Source organism: Corythoichthys intestinalis, chromosome 1 (assembly GCF_030265065.1).
Source record: "Corythoichthys intestinalis isolate RoL2023-P3 chromosome 1, ASM3026506v1, whole genome shotgun sequence".
NCBI lineage: Eukaryota > Metazoa > Chordata > Actinopteri > Syngnathiformes > Syngnathidae > Corythoichthys > Corythoichthys intestinalis.
Window position 1 is genome coordinate 24,603,233 of NC_080395.1, and position 22,710 is coordinate 24,625,942.

Below are 22,710 nucleotides of genomic sequence, written 5' to 3' on the forward strand. Positions count from 1 at the left end.
CTCGTCGAATTGCAGCAGTCCATCTCGCTCTCCTCTCCGGGTCTCTCGGAATACGGTAGAACTTCAAGTCTCTCCGTCTATCTTCTCTGTTATTGCAACCAACCGCCACACACGCCTTCACCATTTTGATTATTAATGTTAACGAGCAGAAAAACACGCCATAATAGGAGGAATTTACGTAGCGGTAATGCGTCAACACGACGAGTTGACGGACAATATGGGAGCGGAGGCGTGGTTATGACGTCATGTGAGTAGGGTCTATATCTATGTGACGTCTAAAATATCTACCATATTATATGGGCATAGTTTGTAGGCTATCGGCTCCAGTCAGGTATTATTGGAGCCACCTAGCATCACGTTTGCTCGGTGTCACAACTTTTTTGCCTCCTCTTTATTCCTGCTCTACATGTCGTCTCGGTGAGTCCGTCTTTCTCGCATCATTCACCCAATATAGTAACGCACGCCTATCCATTCTCAGAAACGGTAATGGCGTTGCCAAGATGAGAAATGTAATTAATTAGATTACTCACTACTGAAAAAAATAACGCCGTTAGTAACGCCGTTAGTAACGCCGTTATATTGTAACACCATTATTAACAACACTGATTACAGCACGTACTTCTTATGACTCCAGGCTGTTTGTTTTTTTGTTCATTTCATTCATTTTTGTTTGTTTTATTGCTTTACAACTTTTATATACAACATTTTACCGACAAAGTCTTAATTTTAAATTGATATAATGGAAAGTCAATTTCATGCAATGACATTGCAAAAAAATTACATCTACCCTTCTTGTTTCAAAAGACCGTTTCTAAGGTGATGATCACATTTTCTGTTTGAAAAATCCTTTTGACCCATTCTAAAAATATTTTTTGTGTTCATTTCATTCATTTTTGTTTGTTTTATTGCTTTACAACTTTTATGTACAACATTTTACCGACGTCTTAGTCTTAAGAAAGTCTTAATTTTAAATTCATATATTGGAAAGTCAGTTTCATGCAATGACATTTTCGGCCATGCCCCCCTGTCCCCCCCCCCCCCCCCTTAATTTCCAGGTATGCCTATAAAATTATGCTCACTTCCAGTACAAAAAAAAAAATCTATATTTGTCATTTCATTTTTTTTTTTTTCATTTTTTAATTAAAAAACTTTTTTTTAATTAACAAAAAAACCAAAGACATTTTCTGAAAGATTGTAAAGCTGTGCAGTCAGTCATAAGGATGTAACCTCTGTGCTGTCTCTTTGCCATTGAATGCCTCTTTTGAAAATGGGAAATACATAATTTTTTTTTCCTTGCACCAAAGAAATAAATGGAATCTGATTTTAAAAAAAAAAACATTAAAAAACTAATGTTTCCCAGTTTTGAGAGGAGAATGAAACCTATTTTACTCCAGTAAATTGGAAATGTACGTCACCCTTATCTCATTAGCTGCCATTGATGTCATTGCCAGCGACAAAAATGAATAAAGCAATCCATCTAAATAATATTTTAATAGTATGTGGGGGTGGGGATTCAGTCACATGTATAAAGTTTTTCCGTATTGGTTATGAAAGGTACAGTAATCCTGAATTATGTCCCTGATGGCCCCTCATATCACGGCTGCCTCCTTCTTTCTTTGACTCTCTCTCACTCTCTCGCGTTCTCTATTTCGGCAAAACATCAAAGCTAAAGGCGGCGGCGCTTTGATGTGGCGGCGTGCTGTTGAAGGTACAAAGTGAACGCGGGGGGATGTCGAACTGCAAGGTGCCTCTGTAGCACGGGGGGCCGCACTTGAAAGAGGGGCCGGTGCGACGGAGGTGCGGTCGTGAATGTCCAACGACTCTTAGCTCGGCACATCTTGAAGGTCAAGGGGCAGCTGGATGTGACCTTGACGGCACAGGCCCAAGTCATTTGACTTTAATGAAAGAGGGAGTAGTGTTGTAAGCAGTGGAGGAACAAATCAAAGCCGCTAGGTTGCAACTTAGCCAACAGAGGGATCCGGGTGGTCGTAGTTCATTTTTAACTTGTTTCTATTAGGCTCCAGCGTATGACGTAGCACTCGCGAGGTTTCCGTCCCTATCGCCATGTTGGAAACAGGAAGTTTGGTGTCAGGACTCCGGGAAACAAACAGTAAGGCTGTTCGACTCAGGTCGCTCTTTAAAAATGATTGGAAATTATTGTTCGGTAAAGAATTGCAACAACCGATCGAATAGAAAGGAGAATGTACAGCTCGACGGAACCCCATTGAGTTTCTTCCGGATTCCTACATGGAGAAAAGACAAAGGAAAGTTCATATCTGAACTTACCAAATGTCAAAAAATGGCATGGGTGGCTTCGATCAGAAGGAAGGGCATAATGTTTGATTCTCCAGTTACACACAGAGTTTGCTCTATGCACTTCCACTCCGGTAAGTTAATTTCATTTGTCTACGCAAATTTCGGTAACTTTATGCCCTAAGTCGGCCTGTTGTTAGCTATAGCTACAGCTAAACAACTAGCGTGCATACATGTGCATTGTCTTCATAAGACATAATTCCTGTCGTTTCTAAATGAAAAAGTTGTAACATGTTGCCGTGAGATAGTGGCAAAGAATTTGTACACAGGCTACATTGTCTGAAACAAATCTATTTTCTACAACACAGCATTGATTCGTCACTTAACTATCACAGCTCAGCACAGCACAAATTCAGATGTTGATGACAATGAAAATGTAAACACACATTGCCCACCTTTGCAAGAACAATGGTGTTGCCGTTTGCTACGGTCATAATGTGCAGGTCCTGCACCCATCCGCAGCAAAACTGTTCGTAGCTTTGTAGCGATTTGTAGTTTCGGAATTGCTGATGAGTGTAGTAACTTACACCAAACACTAAATACAGCATGATGTCCATTTCGCGTAATGGTGGAAGCTTGTCGACATCTTTATTCCATTTGTGTTCGGCTTGCTCGTAAGGGTCAACATTGTTCACATCCTTAAAGGGTATGAAAACGCAAAGGGGGTGTGAGACATCAATAGAACCGTTATGTGCCAAGATAACAAATATTGATAAAGTTAACAAAAAAATCAATCACATTAATGAGCAATTATCGAAAATAGATCGAAAATGACGAACATTTCCGAAAGTGTTCCGGAAACAGCCGAATGGGGTGGAGACGTCATAACAAGGAAACAAAAGGTCGAGGCAGGTGCCATTGTTGTTTATCGACGAGAGAGTTGCGTTCGTGTTTTATCAAAAAATCGCTAAAATGGTTCAAACCTGTCATGCTATGTGGTTTACAAATAGGCATTTGTCGCAATATAGTACCCATGAGTTCCTGAACGCGAGAAAAAGAGCTGGACTACGCAGACAATGAGTAAAGTTCGTCAGTGCTAAGAGGGCTAATTTTGCAATTTTACAGGGAAACGGGTACCTGATGAGCCAGAAGATGTGCCTACAACCTCAAAGAAAACAAAATTTATGCTACTTCCCAATCACTAAAGACCCACGAACTGAGAAGGAGTGAATTCGTGACCCGTATGTGAATAAATCGAGTGATTCGAGCATGTCTGTGGAACAGGAATATCAGCTTGTAGAAATCGCAAGTCACGGCGACTTAAACGTACATTTGAGACAACAACTCTACCGAAGTTCTGGATTAAAGTCATTTCGGAATATCCCGACATCACTTGGAGCGCGCTGAAAACTGTGCCACAATTTCCAACATCGCTAGCTTGATGCTAGCTTCTCTCACTCTCCCATCTCGTCTCAACGAAACAAACAGCCCTCCCACTGATTCAGCGGGTGAGTTGTATGTTTTCCCTACACTTAACACGACGGGGCTAAAAACAAATGCTATTTTATATTTGCTGTATTTTTCTGCCGCACATTGCCGGTGTTCTGACAAAGTTGGCATGCGCATAACGTTAAAAAGGACCGCGAATGCAGCGATTCCTAAGTACACACTACAAACTTTCTTTAAAGAAAGGAATATTAACTTACGTTTGCCATGTTTGGCGCACACAACAACTGCACGTAGCCCTCTCACTTAACGACTTCGCCTGTCGTTAAGCGTTAATTTACGCCATTTCCGTGTTGCACATGTATGTTTGTGATGTAAATAGTTTTTTAGCACCATTGGATAAGATTGAGATTCCAACTGAATATAAAAGAGGGACACCGGTCCATGAAAAAAAATACCCAAATCACACTGGTCTGTGGTGCAAAAAAGGTTGGGGACCCCTGCTCTAATCCCATTCATATTTGTGTCGGTTGGCAGAGTGAAACCGATGATAGCATATTAAATGATAATTATTCTATACATTACTTTATTTTGCGGTCACGGTGTATCAGCTTCACAAAAAGAAATGCAAAACATAGCATTTGGTGTTTCCCACACGAACTGTTGTCGGGGTTTCATCAGTGTGATTGCTCCCCTCAATGATCCTTTCATTAGGCTGCATTGGCTTTCGTTTGGGCTCAAATTGATAACCCAAAACACCAAAGAAAGGTTCGTAACTCTTCTCGTCACCATTAGAAGAATGTTCGCTACGTCGGATTCGTCGCTGCAACTAGAAACGTAATTGTCCGCCATCATCGCCGCCATTCAGTACTAAAGCACTGAGCCGGTTGTTTCCTTGTTTTGATGTCACGCCCACAATCTGCCAGATTTCCGGGACTTTTTAGCTTGAAATTGACACAAATTTCTCTCATTTTCATGGTGTTGCGATGTGTGTAATTACACGAAGTGACATGATATAAATCCAAAAGGCATTCGTTTATGGATAAATGATGGAATATTAGCATTTCCCCAGGTGTTGACATACACTTTAAGTTTGCTCATATATCTGCCTTTCGCCGTGGTAACAAGTTTGTCTTTGTATCGAACTGGCAAGTTTTCCTTACTTTTTTCCATCTTTGGCACTCGTAGTTGAATTGTATTTGCCGTTAAGTTTAAGTGTCCTGTGATACAGACGTGCTTCCAATATGGCTGCGTTGTCGCAAATCTCGCACGATCCCGTGTTGCTGTGACGTAAACGCTCGAGCCTAATAAGATTCCGATTTTTTCCCCCTTCACCCATATCGTTAATACCGTGAGTTGCCCATATATTAAATAATATTAGAATATACAAGTATCTAGTGCTTGTTTATTGCATTTTTTTGAGTACCACAATTTGTTTCATGTATATTTGTAAACAGGGGCATAGGTTTGCATTGGGGCAGTAGGACCATGACCAGTGTTGTTAATCTTACTTTAAAAAAATAATAAATTACAGTTACAAATTACTTCTCCCAAAAAGTAATTGCATTAGTAACTCAGTTACCTAAATGTAAGAGTAATTAGTTACTTGGCAAAGTAACTGGTAATAATTTTCATGTTTTTTTTCTAAAAAATAAATAGATAAATAAATAAAAAATAACAGGGCTTTGGGGACAATTGGTCCTAGCCTAATTCTTTATCCTAAATTTAACTAGACACAATGGTATTGTGGATATTGCGATAACTAGTTAGTAACCTTTGCTATGTGTGGAAGTCATTTAATGTTGTGAATCAACCGTTAAAGTTGTTAAAATTGCTCCTGTTATTGCATTAGTTCCCTTCTGTCTATTTTCGACACGTGTAAATTTGAAAACCGTTTCATCATTTAAAGATAGATTTAAGTTAAGTTTTGCCAATTTAGGAGTATTTTAGATAAAAAGTTACTTAAGTTCGCTAGGAAGGTTTTCTACAACAGAGTCTTCTTGAGAAGTCTACTGCTTTAAGATGGCGGCTGTATACTAACGCATCTAGTTCTTTATTACACTTGTTACTAATGCCGCCGTGTATGTCATTTGGATCTAGTTCTGTATATGTGTGATATCTACCGAAGCATCATGTGGGCGTAGTTTGTAGGCTATCGGCTACAGTCAGGTATTATTGGAGCCACCTAGCATCGCGTTTGCAACAGCGTCTTCCCCACTCCTGCTCTGCTCTCTGGTCTCCGTGAGTCCATCTTTTTCAGACTTTTCTCGCGTCAGTCAACCAACATCGCAACGCATAGTAACGCACGCCTTTCGCGCCTCAGTAACGGTAACGGCGTTGCCAAGATGAGAAAAGTAATTAATTAGATTACTCACTACTGAAGAAAATAACGCGGTTAGTAACGCCGTCATATTCTAACGCCGTTATTAACAACACTGAACATGACACTACCAACTTTTCAGGATGCTCAAATTTTTCCCCACCAACTTTTAAGCACCCTTATTTGCATTATATATATATATAGTTAATTAAGATTGTCTTCCCATGTGTTATAACGATAGAATTCACCCTACCATTATTAAATGAATTATAGTAGTTTAATTAGGTTCAGACTTACATTGACCTCTTTTCACTTGCTGAATGTGCCAGTCCGCTTTTTTCCCCTCAAACGCACGTTTGATTGGCTGATGACTTGACCCCCCCCCCCCACACACACACACAATCACAGCCCCAACACAAATACAACATGCGCCTCTTCCGCCCCTTTCGAAGATGAGAATTGTTAACAGTTTTTTCCCGCTCGCAGCAGCCACTGTAAGTAATGTAAAAAGACGTCTACGTTGTGGAGGTGGCGAAAAGACCACTAATTTAGCATAACATTAATCTATGTGAATTTCCCAAACTCGAGTAGGAAGCTCCTTCGAGAGAAATATCGTCTTGTATGTGTTTTCTACTGTTAGCGTTAATTAAACTGAGAAATGTAGTGAACCGAGGTTTACCATCTTCTCCCCAATTTTCATTTTTATTTTATTTATGTGGTCTTAAAGCAGCCCAACGAAGCTTTCATTTTTTTTTTTTTTTTTGGTTAGGTTTGGCTGTGCTTGTGGACAAAAGCAGTAGTGTTTTACTTGAAGGAAGGCTCCATTTTTGTTTATTTTTGTTATTCCCTGACGAAGAAGTTTTTTAGACAGACAATGTTGAGTGGTCTTAAGCCTAATGTTTATTATTTGCATTCCTGGATAGTTAAGAGATTATTAACAGGTTTGTATTTGTTGCATGTTAATATAATTTATGTTCAAATATTGCAATTTGAATTTGCTAATAAAATCCAGACATTTATTCTGGAAGTTTTCAAAATGTTTCTTTACTATTGTAGTTTTTGAAAATTGAACGGTGTATCACCTGAACCAACACATACAGTGCTGGCCAAAAGTATTGGCACCCCTGCAATTCTGTCAGATAATGCTCAATTTATCACAGAAAATGATTGCAATTACAAATGCTTTGTTAGTAATGTCTCCATTTATTTTGGTTGCAATGAAAAAACGCAAAAGAGAATGGAAAAAAAAAAAAAATCATTATCATTTACACAAAACTCCAAAAATGGGCCAGACAACATCATTAACACCCTTTGAAAAATCATATGATGCTTCTGTAATTTGTGTAATTAACAGCACTTGTTACTTACCTGTGGCACATAACAGGTGGTGGCAATAACAAAATCACACGTGCAGACAGTTAAAACGGATTAAAGTTGATTCAACCTCTGTCCTCTGTCCTTGTGTGTACCACATTGAGCATGAAGAAAAGAAAGAAGACCAAAGAACTGTCTGAGGACTTGAGATGCAAAATTGTGAGGAAGCATGGGCAATCTCAAGGCTACATGTCCAAAGGTACTCTATGGTAGGATACCCAGAAAGACCCCACTTCTGGGGCGACCCCACGACTAACATCCAAACAAGTTCAAGCTGTCCCGCAGTCCGAGGGTACAACAGTGTCAACACGTACTATCCGTCAGCATCTGAATGAAAAGGGACTCTATGGTAGCATACCCAGGAAGACCCCACTTCTGACCCAGAGACATAAAAAAGCCAGGCTGGAGTTTGCCAAAACTTACCTGAGAAAGTCAAAAACGTTTTGGAGAAATGTTCTCTGGTCAGATGAGACAAAAGTAGAGCTTTTTGGGAAAAAGGCATCAACATAGAGTTTATAGGAAAAAAAAACAAAGCCATCAAAGAAAAGAACACGGTCCCCACTGTCATGCATGGCGGAGGTTCCCTGATGTTTTGGGGTTGCTTTGCTGCCTTTGGCACTGGACCGCTTGACTGTGTGCATGGCATTATGAAGTCTGAAGACAACCAACAAATTGTACAGCATAATGTAGGGCCCAGTGTGAGAAAGCTGGGTCTCTTTCAGAGGTCATGGGTCTTCCAGCTGGATAATGACCCAAAACACACTTCAAAAAGCAGTAGAAAATGGTTTAAGAGAAAGCACTGCAGACTTCTAAAGTGGCCAGCAATAAGTCCAGACCTGAATCCCATAGAACACCTGTGAAGAGATCTGAAAATGGAAGTTTGGAGAGGCACCCTTCAAATCTCAGGGGCCGTTTACATGGTGACTCTCCGAGAATACGAAAAATTTCATTTTCATTTTCATTCATTTCAGTTTGCATTTGCATTTGCATCTCCATTTGAACAATGTCGCAATTCCGCATGAAAACGATGTAGTATTCATGCCAGGCCCTAGGGGCAGTGCAGATTTACAGGGCGACAGAGAATAATGCACTTTGACTCCACCAAGCTCCCTTAGCCCGGAAAAAAATATGCCTGCCCACTCAAAGCAATGGCATTTTTCTTTTGTTCCAAAAGGCACAAAAATTGAAATATTCAACATATTTAATTTAAAAATATTATTAAAACAGAAAATTAAAGCCGACATTCCGCCATATTTGCTGTTTTTAATGTTTAGTAGCAGTGCTGCGCATGCCCAATGTGACGTGTACGAGTGCTGACGTTAACGGCACGATCTCGCGCCGCGGGAGCCTTTGATATGCATGCCGAGGAAGCCCCCCTCAATCCCCGGCAATCGGATTCTTCCGCTTTGGAGGAAGGATTCAGAATTTTTCGTCTTCGCCGACACCATATGCACGCGAGGCGAGTCCGCTGCTCAGTTATTGTGTCGCAGAGTCGCCGTGTAAACTGCCCCTCAGAGACCTGGAGCAGTTGGCCAAAGAAGAATTGTCTAAAATTCCGGCAGAAACTCATTGATGGATACCCGAAGCGGTTGTTCGCAGTTATTTTGTCTAAAGGTTGTGCTACCAAGTATTAGGCTGAGGGTGCCAATACTTGTGTCCTGCCCATTTTTGGAGTTTTGTGTAAAATGATAATGATTTTTTTTTCATTCCCTTTTGTGTTTGTGCAAGCTAAATAAATGAAGATATTACTACCAAAGCATTTGTGATTGCAATCATTTTCTAGGAGAAATTGAGCATTATCTGACAGAATTGCAGGGGTGCCAATACTTTTTGCCAGTATTGTATGCACTGCAAAAACACACCTCCTTAAAACGAATCAAATTCCCTTGTTTTCAGTGTAAATCTCCTCGAAATAAGTGAATGATATGCCGGTGCATATAGTACATTTTTACTCACTTAGATTTCTTGAAATAACAAAAATAGCTACTGTATCTGATAATAAGATTAACAGACTTATTTTAAGCAAAACGTTAGTATATCTTAAAAAGAAAAAAAAAAACCTTGTTGTCAGAAATGTTCTCAATTCAAGGATAGATACTGTTCAAAATATTATTTGAAAGCAAATTTTCTGGATTTAAGTGAAAAATGACCCACTTTTAGATGTATGATCTTAATTAAAATAAATTGTGATATTTACTTCATTTAAGTAGAATACTCTGACATATTAATCTGTTAACTAGTCTTTAACACTCAAAGCAAAATGGAGAAAATTATTCAACTAGATTTAAGAAAAATATTAGATTAAGATGCTATAAATTGGCCGTTTGAAAGTTAGTCAATACAGATATATTTTGCATTGATCATTTAGCCTATCAATTCATTAGATTCATATTTGTGAGAAATGTAGCCCTCACCCCCGTTCACCCAATCTGTTGGGTCTTATCAATGTCCCGTGTACATGCAGTTTATGCTGTAATATCGTCCCTACCAATATTGAGACCAGTGTTGTTAATTTTACTTTAAAATAGTAATTAATTACAGTTACAAATTACTTCTCCCAAAAAGTAATTGCGTTAGTAACTCAGTTACCTAAATGTAAGAGTAATTAGTTACTTGGCAAAGTAACTAGTGATAATTTTTTTTTTTTCTCAAAAAAAAAAACAAGAAACAAAAAAAAAAAAACAAAAAACAAACAAACAAAAAAAAAAGGTCACACAATGTGAAGTTTAAAGGATTTGGGGGACAATTGGCCCTAGCCCAATTCTTTATCCTCCACTTAACTAGACACAAGGGTATTGCGATAACTAGCTAGTAACCTTTGCTATGTGTGGAAGTCATTTAAAGTTGTGAATCAACCGTTAAAGTTGTTAAAATTGCTCCCATTATTGCATTAGTTCCCTTCTGTCTACTTTAAACATGTGTAAGTTTTAAAACTGTTTCATCATTTAAAGATAGATTTAAGTTAAGATTTTGCCGATTTAGAAGCATTTTAGATTAAAAAAAAAAAAAAAAAAAGTTACTTAGGTTCGCTAGGAAGGATCTCTACATCAGGTCCCTCCTGAGAGGTCTACTGCTTTAAGATGGCGGCTGTTTACTAACGCTTGTAGTCCTTAAAACATGTTGGCAATGCAGCTGTGTCAGTTTTGCATCTAGTTCTATAATATGATATCTACTGTGTCATGTGGGCGTAGTTTGTCGGCTATGGCTACAGTCAGGTATTATTAGAGCCACCTAGCATCGCGGTTGCAACGGCGTTTTCCCCACTGCTGCTCTGCTCTCGTCCCCGTGAGTCCGTTTCTCTCAGACTTTTTTTATTCAACCAACTTAGTAACGCATAGTAACGCACGCCTTTCCCGCCTCAGTAACGGTAACGGCGTTGCCAAGATGAGAAAAGTAATTAATTAGATTACTCATTGCTGAAAAAAATAACGCCGTTAGTAACGCCGTTATATTGTAACGCCGTTATTAACAACACTGATTGAGACCCTTGTTTGTAAATGTTTTGTACTAATATATATATAATGGATCTATTGTTGATTTTTTTTTTTTTTGTCATGGCAGACTTCATGGTGGCTTTTAATGTTGGGCCAGGGTTAGCAAGTGTAATTGTTGATTTTAAATCACAATACATTGTTTTCATTAAAAAAAAAAAATCTCTTTAGCTGTCATTGACGGCTATAGACTCCAAACCATTTAACTGGGAGGGGCTAATTAGATTTGTATTGTAAATACATACGTTTAATTCGTTTTAGCAGCTAATACTTTTCAAGCACATGATCTATTCTACTGTACATGAGTTCTGAGTGACAAAAAAAACTGTCTAGTAATGCAATAGCTTCACCTAGTGGCTAGAAAACCAAATTGCATCTCTACAATACAGTCGACGACTTTTGAGTACACTTCTAAAAATTAATGGGGGGGAAATGCTGTACATAATGTGATTTTTTTTTAACCCTTAGATGCATAAGTGGGTCAAAAATGGTTGTTTTCTTGAAATATCTTCGGAATGAAAAATTGTTATCAATTCATATTCCAGGTATTCCTAAAAAAAAAAACGTTTTTGATATAATGTCATTCAAATTTTTGATTAACATTTTATACATTTGAAGAAATTGTCATTTTTGTATTACTACCCTAAGCTTTCACAAGTGGGTCAAAAATGACCCACATGCATTTTCTATAGAATCCAATGGGAATCTTTCATTCTCATCAGCTTTGTCCAGGCTAGGTATGTAAAAAGTGACATCCCTTAAGAAGATTATTTTACACAGCAAGAGCTGATACGTGTACTGTAAGTATTATGTCCATATAGTATTTTGTGTGTGTGTCTTTCATGACTCTTTATTATTATTCATCAACAAATTAACCTACTTCATAACTAGCTAGCTAACTAAAACTAAGTTCATACCGCGGGTCCTAATGCACAATTCCGATTTTTTGTCATATCTGTTTTTTTTGGCGTACCCGTTCAGACTGCCTCTGTCCATTGAGCCTGTTCAAGTATCACACATGCGCAGTAATTCGCAGTTCGAGATGCGCTGAGCAAACTGGCCCGCATGCGCAGGAGCATTGAAGCATAGAGAATTTTAATTGCTGTTAATTGCTGCATGAATTCCAATTTGGGGGACTTGACAGTTCCGACCGCAGCCACATTCTGGAAAAATGTGGCCCGGATGGGATTTTAACCACATACGAAAGTGACCTGGATCAAATTTGAAAATGGTCCACTTTCATGCGATTTTTCCCGTTCAGTCCAGTTGGAATAACACAAAAAAATCGGATTTGTGCTAGATTTACAGTTGAAATGGTCCTGAAGGTGTTGGATGATGGAGAGGCAGTGACGGGGTTGGACTCAAGTGTCCGAAATTTCTGATGATGAGGACCCAGACTATTGTCCAGGTGGCAGTGGCAGTTGTCCACCTGGAAATCCAACTGAACAGGAACAATCTGACTCATAAGATTCCACTTATGTGTCCTCTGAAGAAGAAAGTGTCCAAATCATGGCCGACAGAATGAGTTGGTCGGGCTCTTACTAGAGAGAATTACCTCCCACCCAGGGCAGAACACAGAGCCACAATATCCTCAGAAATCGGTCAGTGCCTCCACAAGGACTTAGCACCGCTGTCTCACCAAAAAGATGCATGGGAGCTCTTCATCATTGATGATAAAATACAAAGAAAGATGAAGTCTATTGCTGTTCTGTTTTTTTTTTTTTTCCCCCCCCAAAAATGTTAATTGAATCATAAAGATATTTCAAGCATGAAATCATTCTTGTGTGGCCCTAAATATAATACTAATTAATAGGGTTGTTCCGATCATGTTTTTTTGCTCCCGATCCGATCACGATCGTTTTATTTTGAGTATCTGCTGATCCCGATATTTCCCGATCCAATTGCTTTTTTTTTGTTGCTCCTAATTCAATTCCAATCATTCCAGATAATTTTTTCCCGATCATATACATTTTGGCAATGCATTAAGAAAAAAATGAATAAAACTCAGACAAATATATATATTCAACATACAGTACATAAGTACTGTATTTGTTTATTATGACAATAAATCCTCAAGATGGCATTTACATTATTAACATTCTTTCTGTGAGAGGGATCCACAGATAGAAAGACTTGTAATTCTTAAAGGATAAATGTGACTTTGTATATTGTGACTAAATATTGCCATCTAGTGTATTTGTTGAGCTTTCAGTAAATGATAATGTAGCCATTTAATTGTTCTGCCCAAATGCATGATGGGAAGTGCAACCATGACTGTGCGTCGTGGTACCAATTGATATATTTTCTCTGCATTGGGAAATAACATAAGGTGTTAAGAAAAAGATCATTTACTACCTTTCTGCCCCACATTGCTTCCCACGATGTTTCTAATCGTAGGGCGAGGGATTGTAAGGCTTTAGCCAATTAAAGAAAGGCTCCAAAGGCTGCCAAAATTCACTCTACTCATTTTATGCTGCCTTTTAGCTCTATATATAGCTAAAACGGCGCCATTACAGATTGAACGCGACAATGCGTGAGTGGGTCGTGCAGCGCATGCGTTAATTGCGTTAAATATTTATATATATATATATATATATATATATATATATATATATATATATATATATATATATAATTTATAATATATAATATATAATATAATTTTAACGTGATAAATTAAAAAAAAAAAAATTACCGCCGTTAACGGGATAAATTTGATAACCCTACCTTAAGCCTAAACTAAAGACTCTGGATGAGTGTAACATATTATGTCTGATACGTTAAATACAATTAGAAAACGATTGAATTAAAAAATATATATACATTAAAAAAAAGGCATGTCCGATATTTTTTTGCCGATTCCGATACTTTGAAAATGACGTGATCGGACCCGATTGATTGGCATCGATCGGGACATCTCTACTAATGAATATAAGTTATAAGTGATAATTCTTCACCAAAATGGCATAAAAACACATTGGTTCTAATATGGGTCATTTTTGACCCACTTATTGAAGAGTGTAGGGTCCAGTAACTTGTGCATCTAAGGGTTAAGATGCTACTTTGGTTCATTTATGTTTTTAAAAACTTGTCTGTTAGGTAAATTACATGAGCATGAAAGAAAATAAATCAATGTCTTACAATTTAATTTAAATTCAATTAGGAGCAATAATACTGTTTTATTTGATATTCAGAAGACACACAGGCAATTGTTATTCATTACAAAAATGTACCTGGTCTTCACAAACTACAATATTTTGAAAAGAAGCTATAATAATAATCATAAGAAATAGAACAGTTACTGGTAATTATTCAACAAGCCCCTTGATGCCTTGATGAGACTTATCCGCCAATATTTGAATAAAATGCTGCTGTGCATGGACAAGTGAAAGTTGGGTAGCCTATTGATGTCATTATAATGGGATAGGAATCATAAAATCGATACTAGGTACATTATTGGCATATTTGTCTCACTGCTATAAAAGAGCTTCCTGAATGTTGAGGACCGTTGGCCTCAAGAGGATCCAGAAAGAGGAAGTAGATCGCTTGACTGTGTAAGCGAGGGTGTCACGTCATGTGTCTTCTGCAGCCATAGAACGTTGCAACAGTTGCGCTTAGTTGCAGAATGAGGAACAAGAAGAAAAAGCTGGGGCATAAGGTATTTAGGGGCCAAAGCTGTGGTGTGAACATCATTGTCAGACGTTCCGCTATGGCACTGTGTCGAGTCCTTGATGATATCTACTGTACAGTGCTTTGTATTCATGAAAGGTGACAATGGCCCAAGATCTGGTGCTGAAGCAACGGAGTGAGCTCCTCAATGATCTGTGTGCGAGCGGCTTGTCCGAGCCCCTGGAGAAGGTCATGGATGTCCTCCTGGCCCGTGGGGAGCTTTCATGGGAGGATTACACCAACGTAAGCGTGCAGGGGAGGTCGCTTTACACCAACGCTAGACATCTACTGGATTTAGTTTACGCCAAGGGGGAGGCTGCGTGCCAGGCGTTTTTCGTGGCTTTACGGCAAATCCAGACACCTGAAGATCCAGGACCTGTCACCAGGACGCTTCTGACGCAAAGGCCCGGCTTGGTGAGAGAACTCCAAGGCTGCTTGGACGGTGCTCTAGAAGCTTTGCTTGAATCGGAATGCTTTACCCAGGAGGACTGCAGAGACATACTCTTGCACATACACACCCCCTCGCAGCAGGTAGGGTCGGGTCTCATACCTTTGTAGGCATATTTGTTAACAATAGTCTTCTGGACGTGTGGTTACTATGATCCCAGATACTTCAGTCACACTTCTTTAACTGTCAGGTAAGTCTAATGTGTAAAATCCAGTCTTTTGTCTAACTCAGGCTAGGCGGTTGCTGGATCTTGTGAGCTCCAAAGGCGATTCGGCAGCTAACGTGATTCTTCGCTACATTGAGCAAAAGCAAAACAACCTGAAACAAGAGACGACCACACCCAAAGGTTTCCCGTCATTTTATATTCATCATCAATCTCATGCGGTGCAGATTTGAATCTGTAAAATGACTTTTCACTCTTAAGTCAGGGACTACGCTGTTTGTCCAATACCATCTACGATCTGAGCTTTACAGTTACTGTTGCTCGGCTAACTTTTGTTTCCTGACTGATTTCAGCACTTCCCTCACCAGATTAAAAGTTGTATGCCTTCTCCATTGCAGAGCTCCTAAAATACCAGAAAAAGTTGCGCAGTTCCATTTTGGCTCAGTCAAGCTTCATCAGCACCTATGGAGGAACTGGCCACATGTCGCTGGATGACATCTACACTGAAGGCAAACTTGAGCTGGCGCATGACTGCAAATATCAAGGACATCTGGGCCTGGAGGATATCGTTGCTATGACAGGCACAGTGAATGAGGAAGCAGACACGGTCCTGGTTTCCGGGGATGCGGGCAGTGGTAAGAGCACCTTACTCCAGAGGCTGCATCTTCTCTGGGCTCGAGGGGCCGCCCTCCAACAGTTCGTCCTCCTGTTCCCTTTCAGCTGCCGCAAACTGAATTCGGAACTTGACGAGCTTTCTGTCCAAGAGCTGCTCTTCCGCCACTGCTGCTGGCCGGACTGTGAACAGGATGAGATCTTCCGTTTCATCCTGGACCACCCGCACCTCGTGGTAATCATGTTCGACAGCCTTGATGAGCTCAAACAGAGTTTCTCGGATGAGCGCAGGCTCTGCTCCCCCACGCAGCCTGCCCCCGTGCACGTATTGCTTTTCAACCTTCTCCAGGGATCTCTCCTTAAGGGAGTGCTAAAACTGGTGACCAGTCGTCCAGAGGCTGTGGGTCCAATGTTGAGGATGCATCTTCGCAAAGAACTCTTTCTCAAAGGCTTCTCTCCTGAAGGCATTAACTGTTTTATCAAGAAACAACACCGCGACTCATTGGTGGCCTCCAAAGTCTTGGCATCCATTCAGGCAAACACAGCTTTATTTGGACTTTGCCACAGTCCGGTCCTCTGCTGGATTGTCTCACAATGCCACAAGGAGCTGCTCGGCTGTGGAGACGGTACACCGCAGACCATAACGGATGTATATCTCATGATCCTTCAGCACTTCTTGCAGCACCAGAGTCCCCCGAAATGTTCCCGTGGGCCCAGTTGGCTTAAGGATCACCTGCTTGGCATCTTGCATTTGGGCAAGCTTGCTTTTCAGGGGGTGGAATCTTCATGTTACATCTTCGCTAGCACTGACCTAGACACCTGCTGTGTTACGGATCAGGACATCTGTGCAGGCTTCCTCACCCAAACAAAAGACATCCCATCCCATCAGAGTCTTCGATACGAATTCCTTCATGTGACAATGCAATGTTTCTTTGCTGCGCTATACATCGTTTTGTCCAACAACACGAACCGCTCCACTGTCGCTGAGCTCTTTGAGTTGAAAGATGTAGGTTTCAGTAGCACCTGCTTTGGGTCCTGTTTGTCAGCTGACCAACAACAGGGTCTCGTTGAAGCCCCCAATCTACAAATCACCGCCACTTTTGTCTGTGGCCTCCTTTCCCAGAGACACCGACACCTGTGGCTGGACTGTGCTCCGACACCAACTGTGGAGAGGAAAGCGCAACAGGTGGTCCGGTGCCTCCACAAAGGCATGCAGAAGCACTTTAAGTCCATCCCCAAGCCAGTTGAGGGTGAAAAAAAGAGCATGCATGCCATGCCGGGCTTTGTCTGGCTCGTCAAGTGCATCTACGAGATGCGGGAGAGCAATATAGCCGAGGAAGCTCTTAGCAAGCTAGACGTGGACCATTTGAAGCTGACCTACTGCAATATTGGACCCGTGGAGTGCACAGCCCTGGCTTTTGTGCTTCAGCACTTGAGGAGTCCTGCGGGAATCCAGCTGGACAACAACTCTGTGGGAGACGTAGGTGTGGAGCAGCTCCTTCCCTGTCTTCATATTTGCAAGTCCCTCTAGTAAGTATAAAAAGCTATCCTACCTAATGATGTTGTTAATATGCAATATATATAATATGATCTCCACACCTTCAACAGTCTCAGAAATAATAACATCACCGACGAAGGGATTCGCAAATTGATCGCGAAGGGAATCCAGTGTGACAACTTCCAGAAAATTGCGTAAGCCTTGTAGAATTATATTACAGTTGAGCCTCGAAAGCTGACCACCCACCCCAATGTTACCACATGATGCAAATTCTCGTCATGGTTTAGTTTGGGGATAGACATGCCTGTATATTTTTGTTTTATTAGCAAAATGATCATCATACTTTGATGTCATACTCCTCCCAAATTTGAATAAAATACAAAAAACAAAAAGCCAAACTTTCGGGTACTCTCAAATTTAAGGTTCCTCTACATTGATGATGTATTCTATAACTCATGTTTAATCACTGTGTTCCTTTTTAGACTTTTCAACAACAAGCTAACTGACGCTTGTACACAGCACATTTCTCATCTGCTGAAGACCAAGCAGAACTTCCTCAGTTTGAGGTTGGTGCATCGTGTATGTCCTGGCAATTTTGAATGTTAAGATAGATAGATTTCAATGGTGTGATTGCTATTTGTTTGTCTGACATGTTGAAGGTCGAGAGCAGGAAGATGAGGTGGAATGGCTTGTTGACTGTTTTTTTTTTTTCAATTTCCCATGTACTACTCAAATTGTTTTGATGTTTTGGGGCTGTCGTTGGACAACACGGACTTTCAACTCCCTCCACAGATTTTCTATGGGGTTGAGATCTGGAGACTGGCTCTCGATACATGGCCCCATTCATTCTTTCCTTTATACAGATCAGTCGTCCTGGTCCCTTTGCAGAAAAACAGCCCCAAAGCATGATGTTTCCATCCCCATGCTTCACAGTGGGTATGGTGTTCTTCGGATGCAATTCAGTATTCTTTCTCCTCCAAACACGAGAACCTGTGTTTCTACCAAAAAGTTCTATTTTGGTTTCATCTGACCATAACACATTCTCCCAGTCCTCTTCTGGATCATCCAAATGCTCTCTAGCGAACCGCAGACGGGCCTGGACGTGTACTTTCTTCAGCAGGGGGACACGTCTGGCAGTACAGGATTTGAGTCCCTGGCGGCACATTCTGTTACTGATAGCAGCCTTTGTTAGTGTGGTCCCAGCTCTCTGTAGGTCATCCACCAGGTCCCCCATGTGGTTCTGGGATTTGTGCTCACCATTCTTGTTATCATATTGACGCCACGGGGTAAATCTTGCATGGAGCCCCAGATCGAGGGAGATTATCAGTGGTCTTGTATGTCTTCTATTTTCTAATAATTGCTCCCACAGTTGATATCTTTACACCAAGCGTTTTAACTATTGCAGATTCAGTCTTCTCAGCCTGGTGCAGGTCTACAATTTTGTCTCTGGTGTCCTTCGATAGCTCTTTGGTCTTGGCCATAGTGGAGTTTGGAGTGTGATTGACTGAGCTTGTGGACAGGTGTCTTTTATACCCATAATGAGTTAAAACAGGTGCCATTAATACAGGTAACGAGTGGAGCCTCGTTAGACCTCGTTAGACCTCTTTGACAGCTTGCTGGTTTGTAGGTGACCAAATACTTATTTTCCACTCTAATTTGGAAATAAATTCTTTCAAAATCAAGCAATGTGATTTTCTGTTTTTTTTTTCCACATCCTGTCTGTCATGGTTGAGGTTTACTCATGTTGACAATTACAGGCCTCTCTAATCTTTTCAAGTACTTATTTACCCCTCTGTATATAAATGTTATCATCTATTCTCGTAATCTATATAAACTCATTAGATGTGGTAAAATGCGTGCTCAAAAATTGACAATGTAAAGCAAAAGTTTGGAACAAAGTGGTTGTCATGAATAAAATCAATAACTACACAGTTCAAAAATCTCTCATGTGAAGAAACATGGAAATAAAGCCAAAACCTTTTCACTTTTTTATCTGTATTAGTTTACAGCTTGTTTTTTTTTTTTTTTTAGCTAGAAATGCATTGACCTGGCCCAATATTAGCCTGGGAAACTTGAAAAACACAGTTATACATTTCTTACATTGAGTTTGAATTTTGTATAATTTTAAAGCAAAATATACCAATATTCAACCCACAGTATAAAGTATATTTTATTATCCTGTGTTACTACAATAAACCCTTGAACCAAAATGTGTAAGTGACCAGTGTGTGTGTGAAACATCACTGGAAAACTTTCGATTGAATCTTTGGTCTACTCTGTTTCAGGCTGGGCAACAACTGCATTACATCGGAAGGAGCTAAACAGCTGGCAATGGGACTGGAGTGCAACCATTCATTGATGTATTTAGGGTAAATTGAAGACCTCTATTGCTAAATTACAAACAAGAGGAATTATGTTCCCAAGAGTTTGCTTCTGTAGCTGAGGGTCGGACCGCCAAGGCCCCTGACTTTGGCTGCCGCCCAACTCCCTACCTACCTACCCGACCCCTTTGGCCCCTCCCACAGGTGGTGAGCCCATGGGAAGGGGGACCCACGTTGCCTTTTCGGGCTGTGCCCGGCCGGGCCCCATGGATACATGCCCGGCCTCCAGACGCTTGCCCACCACCAGGCATGGCTCCAGAGGGGGGCCTCGGTAACTTGTGTCCGGGCAAGGGAAAACTAAGTCCATTTATCATGTCACAGTTCACCATGTTCAAAATAGGGGTGTCCATATGTGCACTTGGCACCAGGACACCCTAGGCCGCAGCTTGATGATCGACTTTATAGTCGTGTCATCGGAATTGCAGCCACATGTTTTGGACACTATGGTGAAGAGAGGGGCAGTGCTGTCAACTGATCACCACCGTGTGGTGTGTTGGCTCCAATGGTGGAAGAAGGTGCTGGCCAGACATGGCAGACCCAAGCGTATTGTGAGGGTCTGCTGGGAACCTCGGGAAGAATCCCCTGTCAGAAAGAGCTTCAACACCCACCTCCGGAGTTCCTAAAGGCTCTGGATGTTGTGGGGCTGTCATGGCTGACATGCCTCTACAATGTCGGGGACAGTGCCTCTGGATCGGCAGACATGGGTGGTGGTCCCCTTTTTAAGAAGAGGGACCAGAGGGTGTGTTCCAATTATATAAGGATCACACTCAGCCTCCTTGTTAAAGTCCATTCAGGCGTGCTGGAGAGGAGGCTCCGTCGGGAAGTCGAATCTCTTGATTCAGGAGGAGCAGTGTGGTTTTCGTCCTGGCCATGGAACAGTGGACCAGCTCTACACACTTGGCAAGGTCCTCGAGGGTGCACGGGAGTTCACCCAACCGGTCTATATGTGTTTTGTAGATTTGGAGAAGGCCGTTCGACCGTGTCCCTCGGGCTGTTCGGTCCCTGTATGACCGGTGCAAGAGTTTGGTCCGCATTGTCGTCAGTAAGTCAGATTCTTTTTTCTGTGAGGGTTGGACTCTGCAAGGTTGCCCTTTGTCACCGATTCTGTTCATAAGTTTTATGGACAGAGTTTCTGGGTGCAGCCGAAGCATAAAAGGGGTCCGGTTTGGTGGCCTCAGCATTGCATCTCTGATTTTTGCAGATGATGTGGTGCTGTTCTCTTCATTAAGCTATGATCTCAACTCTCACTGGAGCGGTTCGCAGCTGAGTGTGAAATGGTTGGGATGAAAATTAGCACCTCCAAATCCGAGACCATGGTCCTCAGTTGGAAAAGGGTGGCGTGCCCTCTCCGAGCCGGGGAGGGGATCCTGCCCCAAGTGGAGGAGTTCAAATATCTTCGGGTCTTGTTCACAGGTGATGGTAGGAGGGAGCGTGACATCAACAGGCGGATTTGTGCAGCGTCTGCACTGAGCCAAAAGTCGAAGCTCTCGATTTACCAGTCGAGCAACTTTCCTACCCTCACCTATGGTCACGAGCTGTGGGTTGTGACCGAAAGAACGAGATCCCAAAATTAGTGTCCTCCGGAGGGTGTCAGGTCTCTACTTTAGAGATAGGGTGAGAAGCACCGTCATCCGGGAGGGACTCAGGGTCAAGACACTGCTCCTCTGCATTGAGAGGAGCCAGCTGAGGTGGCTCAGGCATCTGGTTCTGGAGAGTGCATGTCCCACCGGTGGGTGGCCCCGGGACTACCCAGGACACGCTGAAGGGGCTATGTCTCTCGGCTGGCTTGGGAACGCCTTGGGATCCTGCCGGAAGAGCTGGTTGAAGTGGCTAGGGAGAGGGAAGTCTGGGCTTCCCTGCTAAAGCTGCTGCCCCCGCAACCCGACCCTTGGATTAAGCGGTAGATAATGGATGGAAGGATGGAGGAATTATGTTTAATGTGTAATCTTTTTTTTTTCAGGCTTTGGGGTAATAAGATTGGTGATTCAGGTGCAGAGGCCATTGCTAGTGCCCTGGAAGGCAGCAAAACTCTAGTATGGCTAAGGTAGTATTTTGTGTTCTGGTCAAATGAATTGCAAATACACATCACTCTCATTAGTCCAGTATCAAGTTGCAATAGAGCTAGTTTTATTGACTGGACAAAAGAAAGCTACTTTCGGGTTTGCAGAGGATGATGTAAGATGACATGACTACTATTTGGTATTCTGCGATGAGTGGAATGCGACACGTACTTAAAAAAAATGAGGCTTGTAGTGTGAGATCACTACTGCTTTTTAATATGGTGTAAGTAACTAATATTTTTCTCATGGCAGCTTGGTCGGCAATGGGGTGGGCAGCATCGGAGCTCGTGCCCTGTCCAAAACGCTCAAGACATGCCCTTCGCTGGAGGACCTATGGTATAAGTTCATCTTGCTTGCGCGAGTGCTCCACCCTTCAATTAATTTCACTTCCTCTTTTTCTTCTCTGTACAAGGTTGACTGAAAACTGCATTACCAAGGAGGGAGTAGAGTCTTTGGTCCAAGCTCTCCAGCATAACAAAGGTGTCAAATCAGTGTGGTAAGTACTCACGTGTGTGTTTGAACACTGTTTTTTAGTACTTCAGGCGTGGTGAAATTGTGTGCTGAAGACCATTACTTTGAAAATTCTTATTCAGATCAGTCCAGGCATACAACTTGCATTTTTTATTAATGCGTTTTACAGGTTGAAGAACAATCTCCTGAGCCCTGAGGAGGTTGAGGAGATGACGCAACAAGAATCAAGACTCGTCTTCTGATGCCCCCCCCAAAAAATGTTATTTATTAAAATGGCAATAAAAGAGAAAACCTCGCCTGGCCACTGTTCACACATTTATATGTATGTATTGAAGCATAGATGGAAATCAAACTATTATATATTAATGTAAAATTTGGTTTTGTTTTTAAACTGTAAGTGGGGATGTGATTACGTACCATATCATACCATCATTGATTTTTACATCAAGTTGTTTTTTTCTTTTAGTAGTAAAAATATTGCCATATTTTATCACCATTTACTTCAAAATTAAATAGACACAACA

The 22,710-nt window shown here is 41.2% G+C and overlaps 1 protein-coding gene across 3 annotated transcripts; it reads left to right on the forward strand.

The window, feature by feature from the left end:
• Window positions 1-1,706: 1,706 nt before the first annotated feature.
• On the forward strand, window positions 1,707-22,680 carry nod2 (nucleotide-binding oligomerization domain containing 2). 3 transcript variants are annotated; one of them, XM_057851518.1, is made up of 11 exons: window positions 1,707-2,387; window positions 14,653-15,084; window positions 15,233-15,347; window positions 15,563-17,306; window positions 17,385-17,468; window positions 17,757-17,840; window positions 19,560-19,643; window positions 21,616-21,699; window positions 21,968-22,051; window positions 22,128-22,211; window positions 22,356-22,680. In XM_057851518.1, the coding sequence occupies exons 2-11, from the start codon at window positions 14,659-14,661 to the stop codon at window positions 22,426-22,428; spliced, it is 2,862 nt and encodes a 953-aa protein (XP_057707501.1). In that variant the 5' UTR covers window positions 1,707-2,387; window positions 14,653-14,658; the 3' UTR covers window positions 22,429-22,680. The 3 variants fall into 3 exon arrangements, with proteins under 3 accessions (XP_057707501.1, XP_057707522.1, XP_057707511.1); XM_057851539.1 differs by having other exon boundaries at window positions 1,707-2,110; XM_057851528.1 differs by lacking the exon at window positions 1,707-2,387 and having other exon boundaries at window positions 13,603-15,084.
• The last annotated feature ends 30 nt before the right edge of the window (window positions 22,681-22,710 follow it).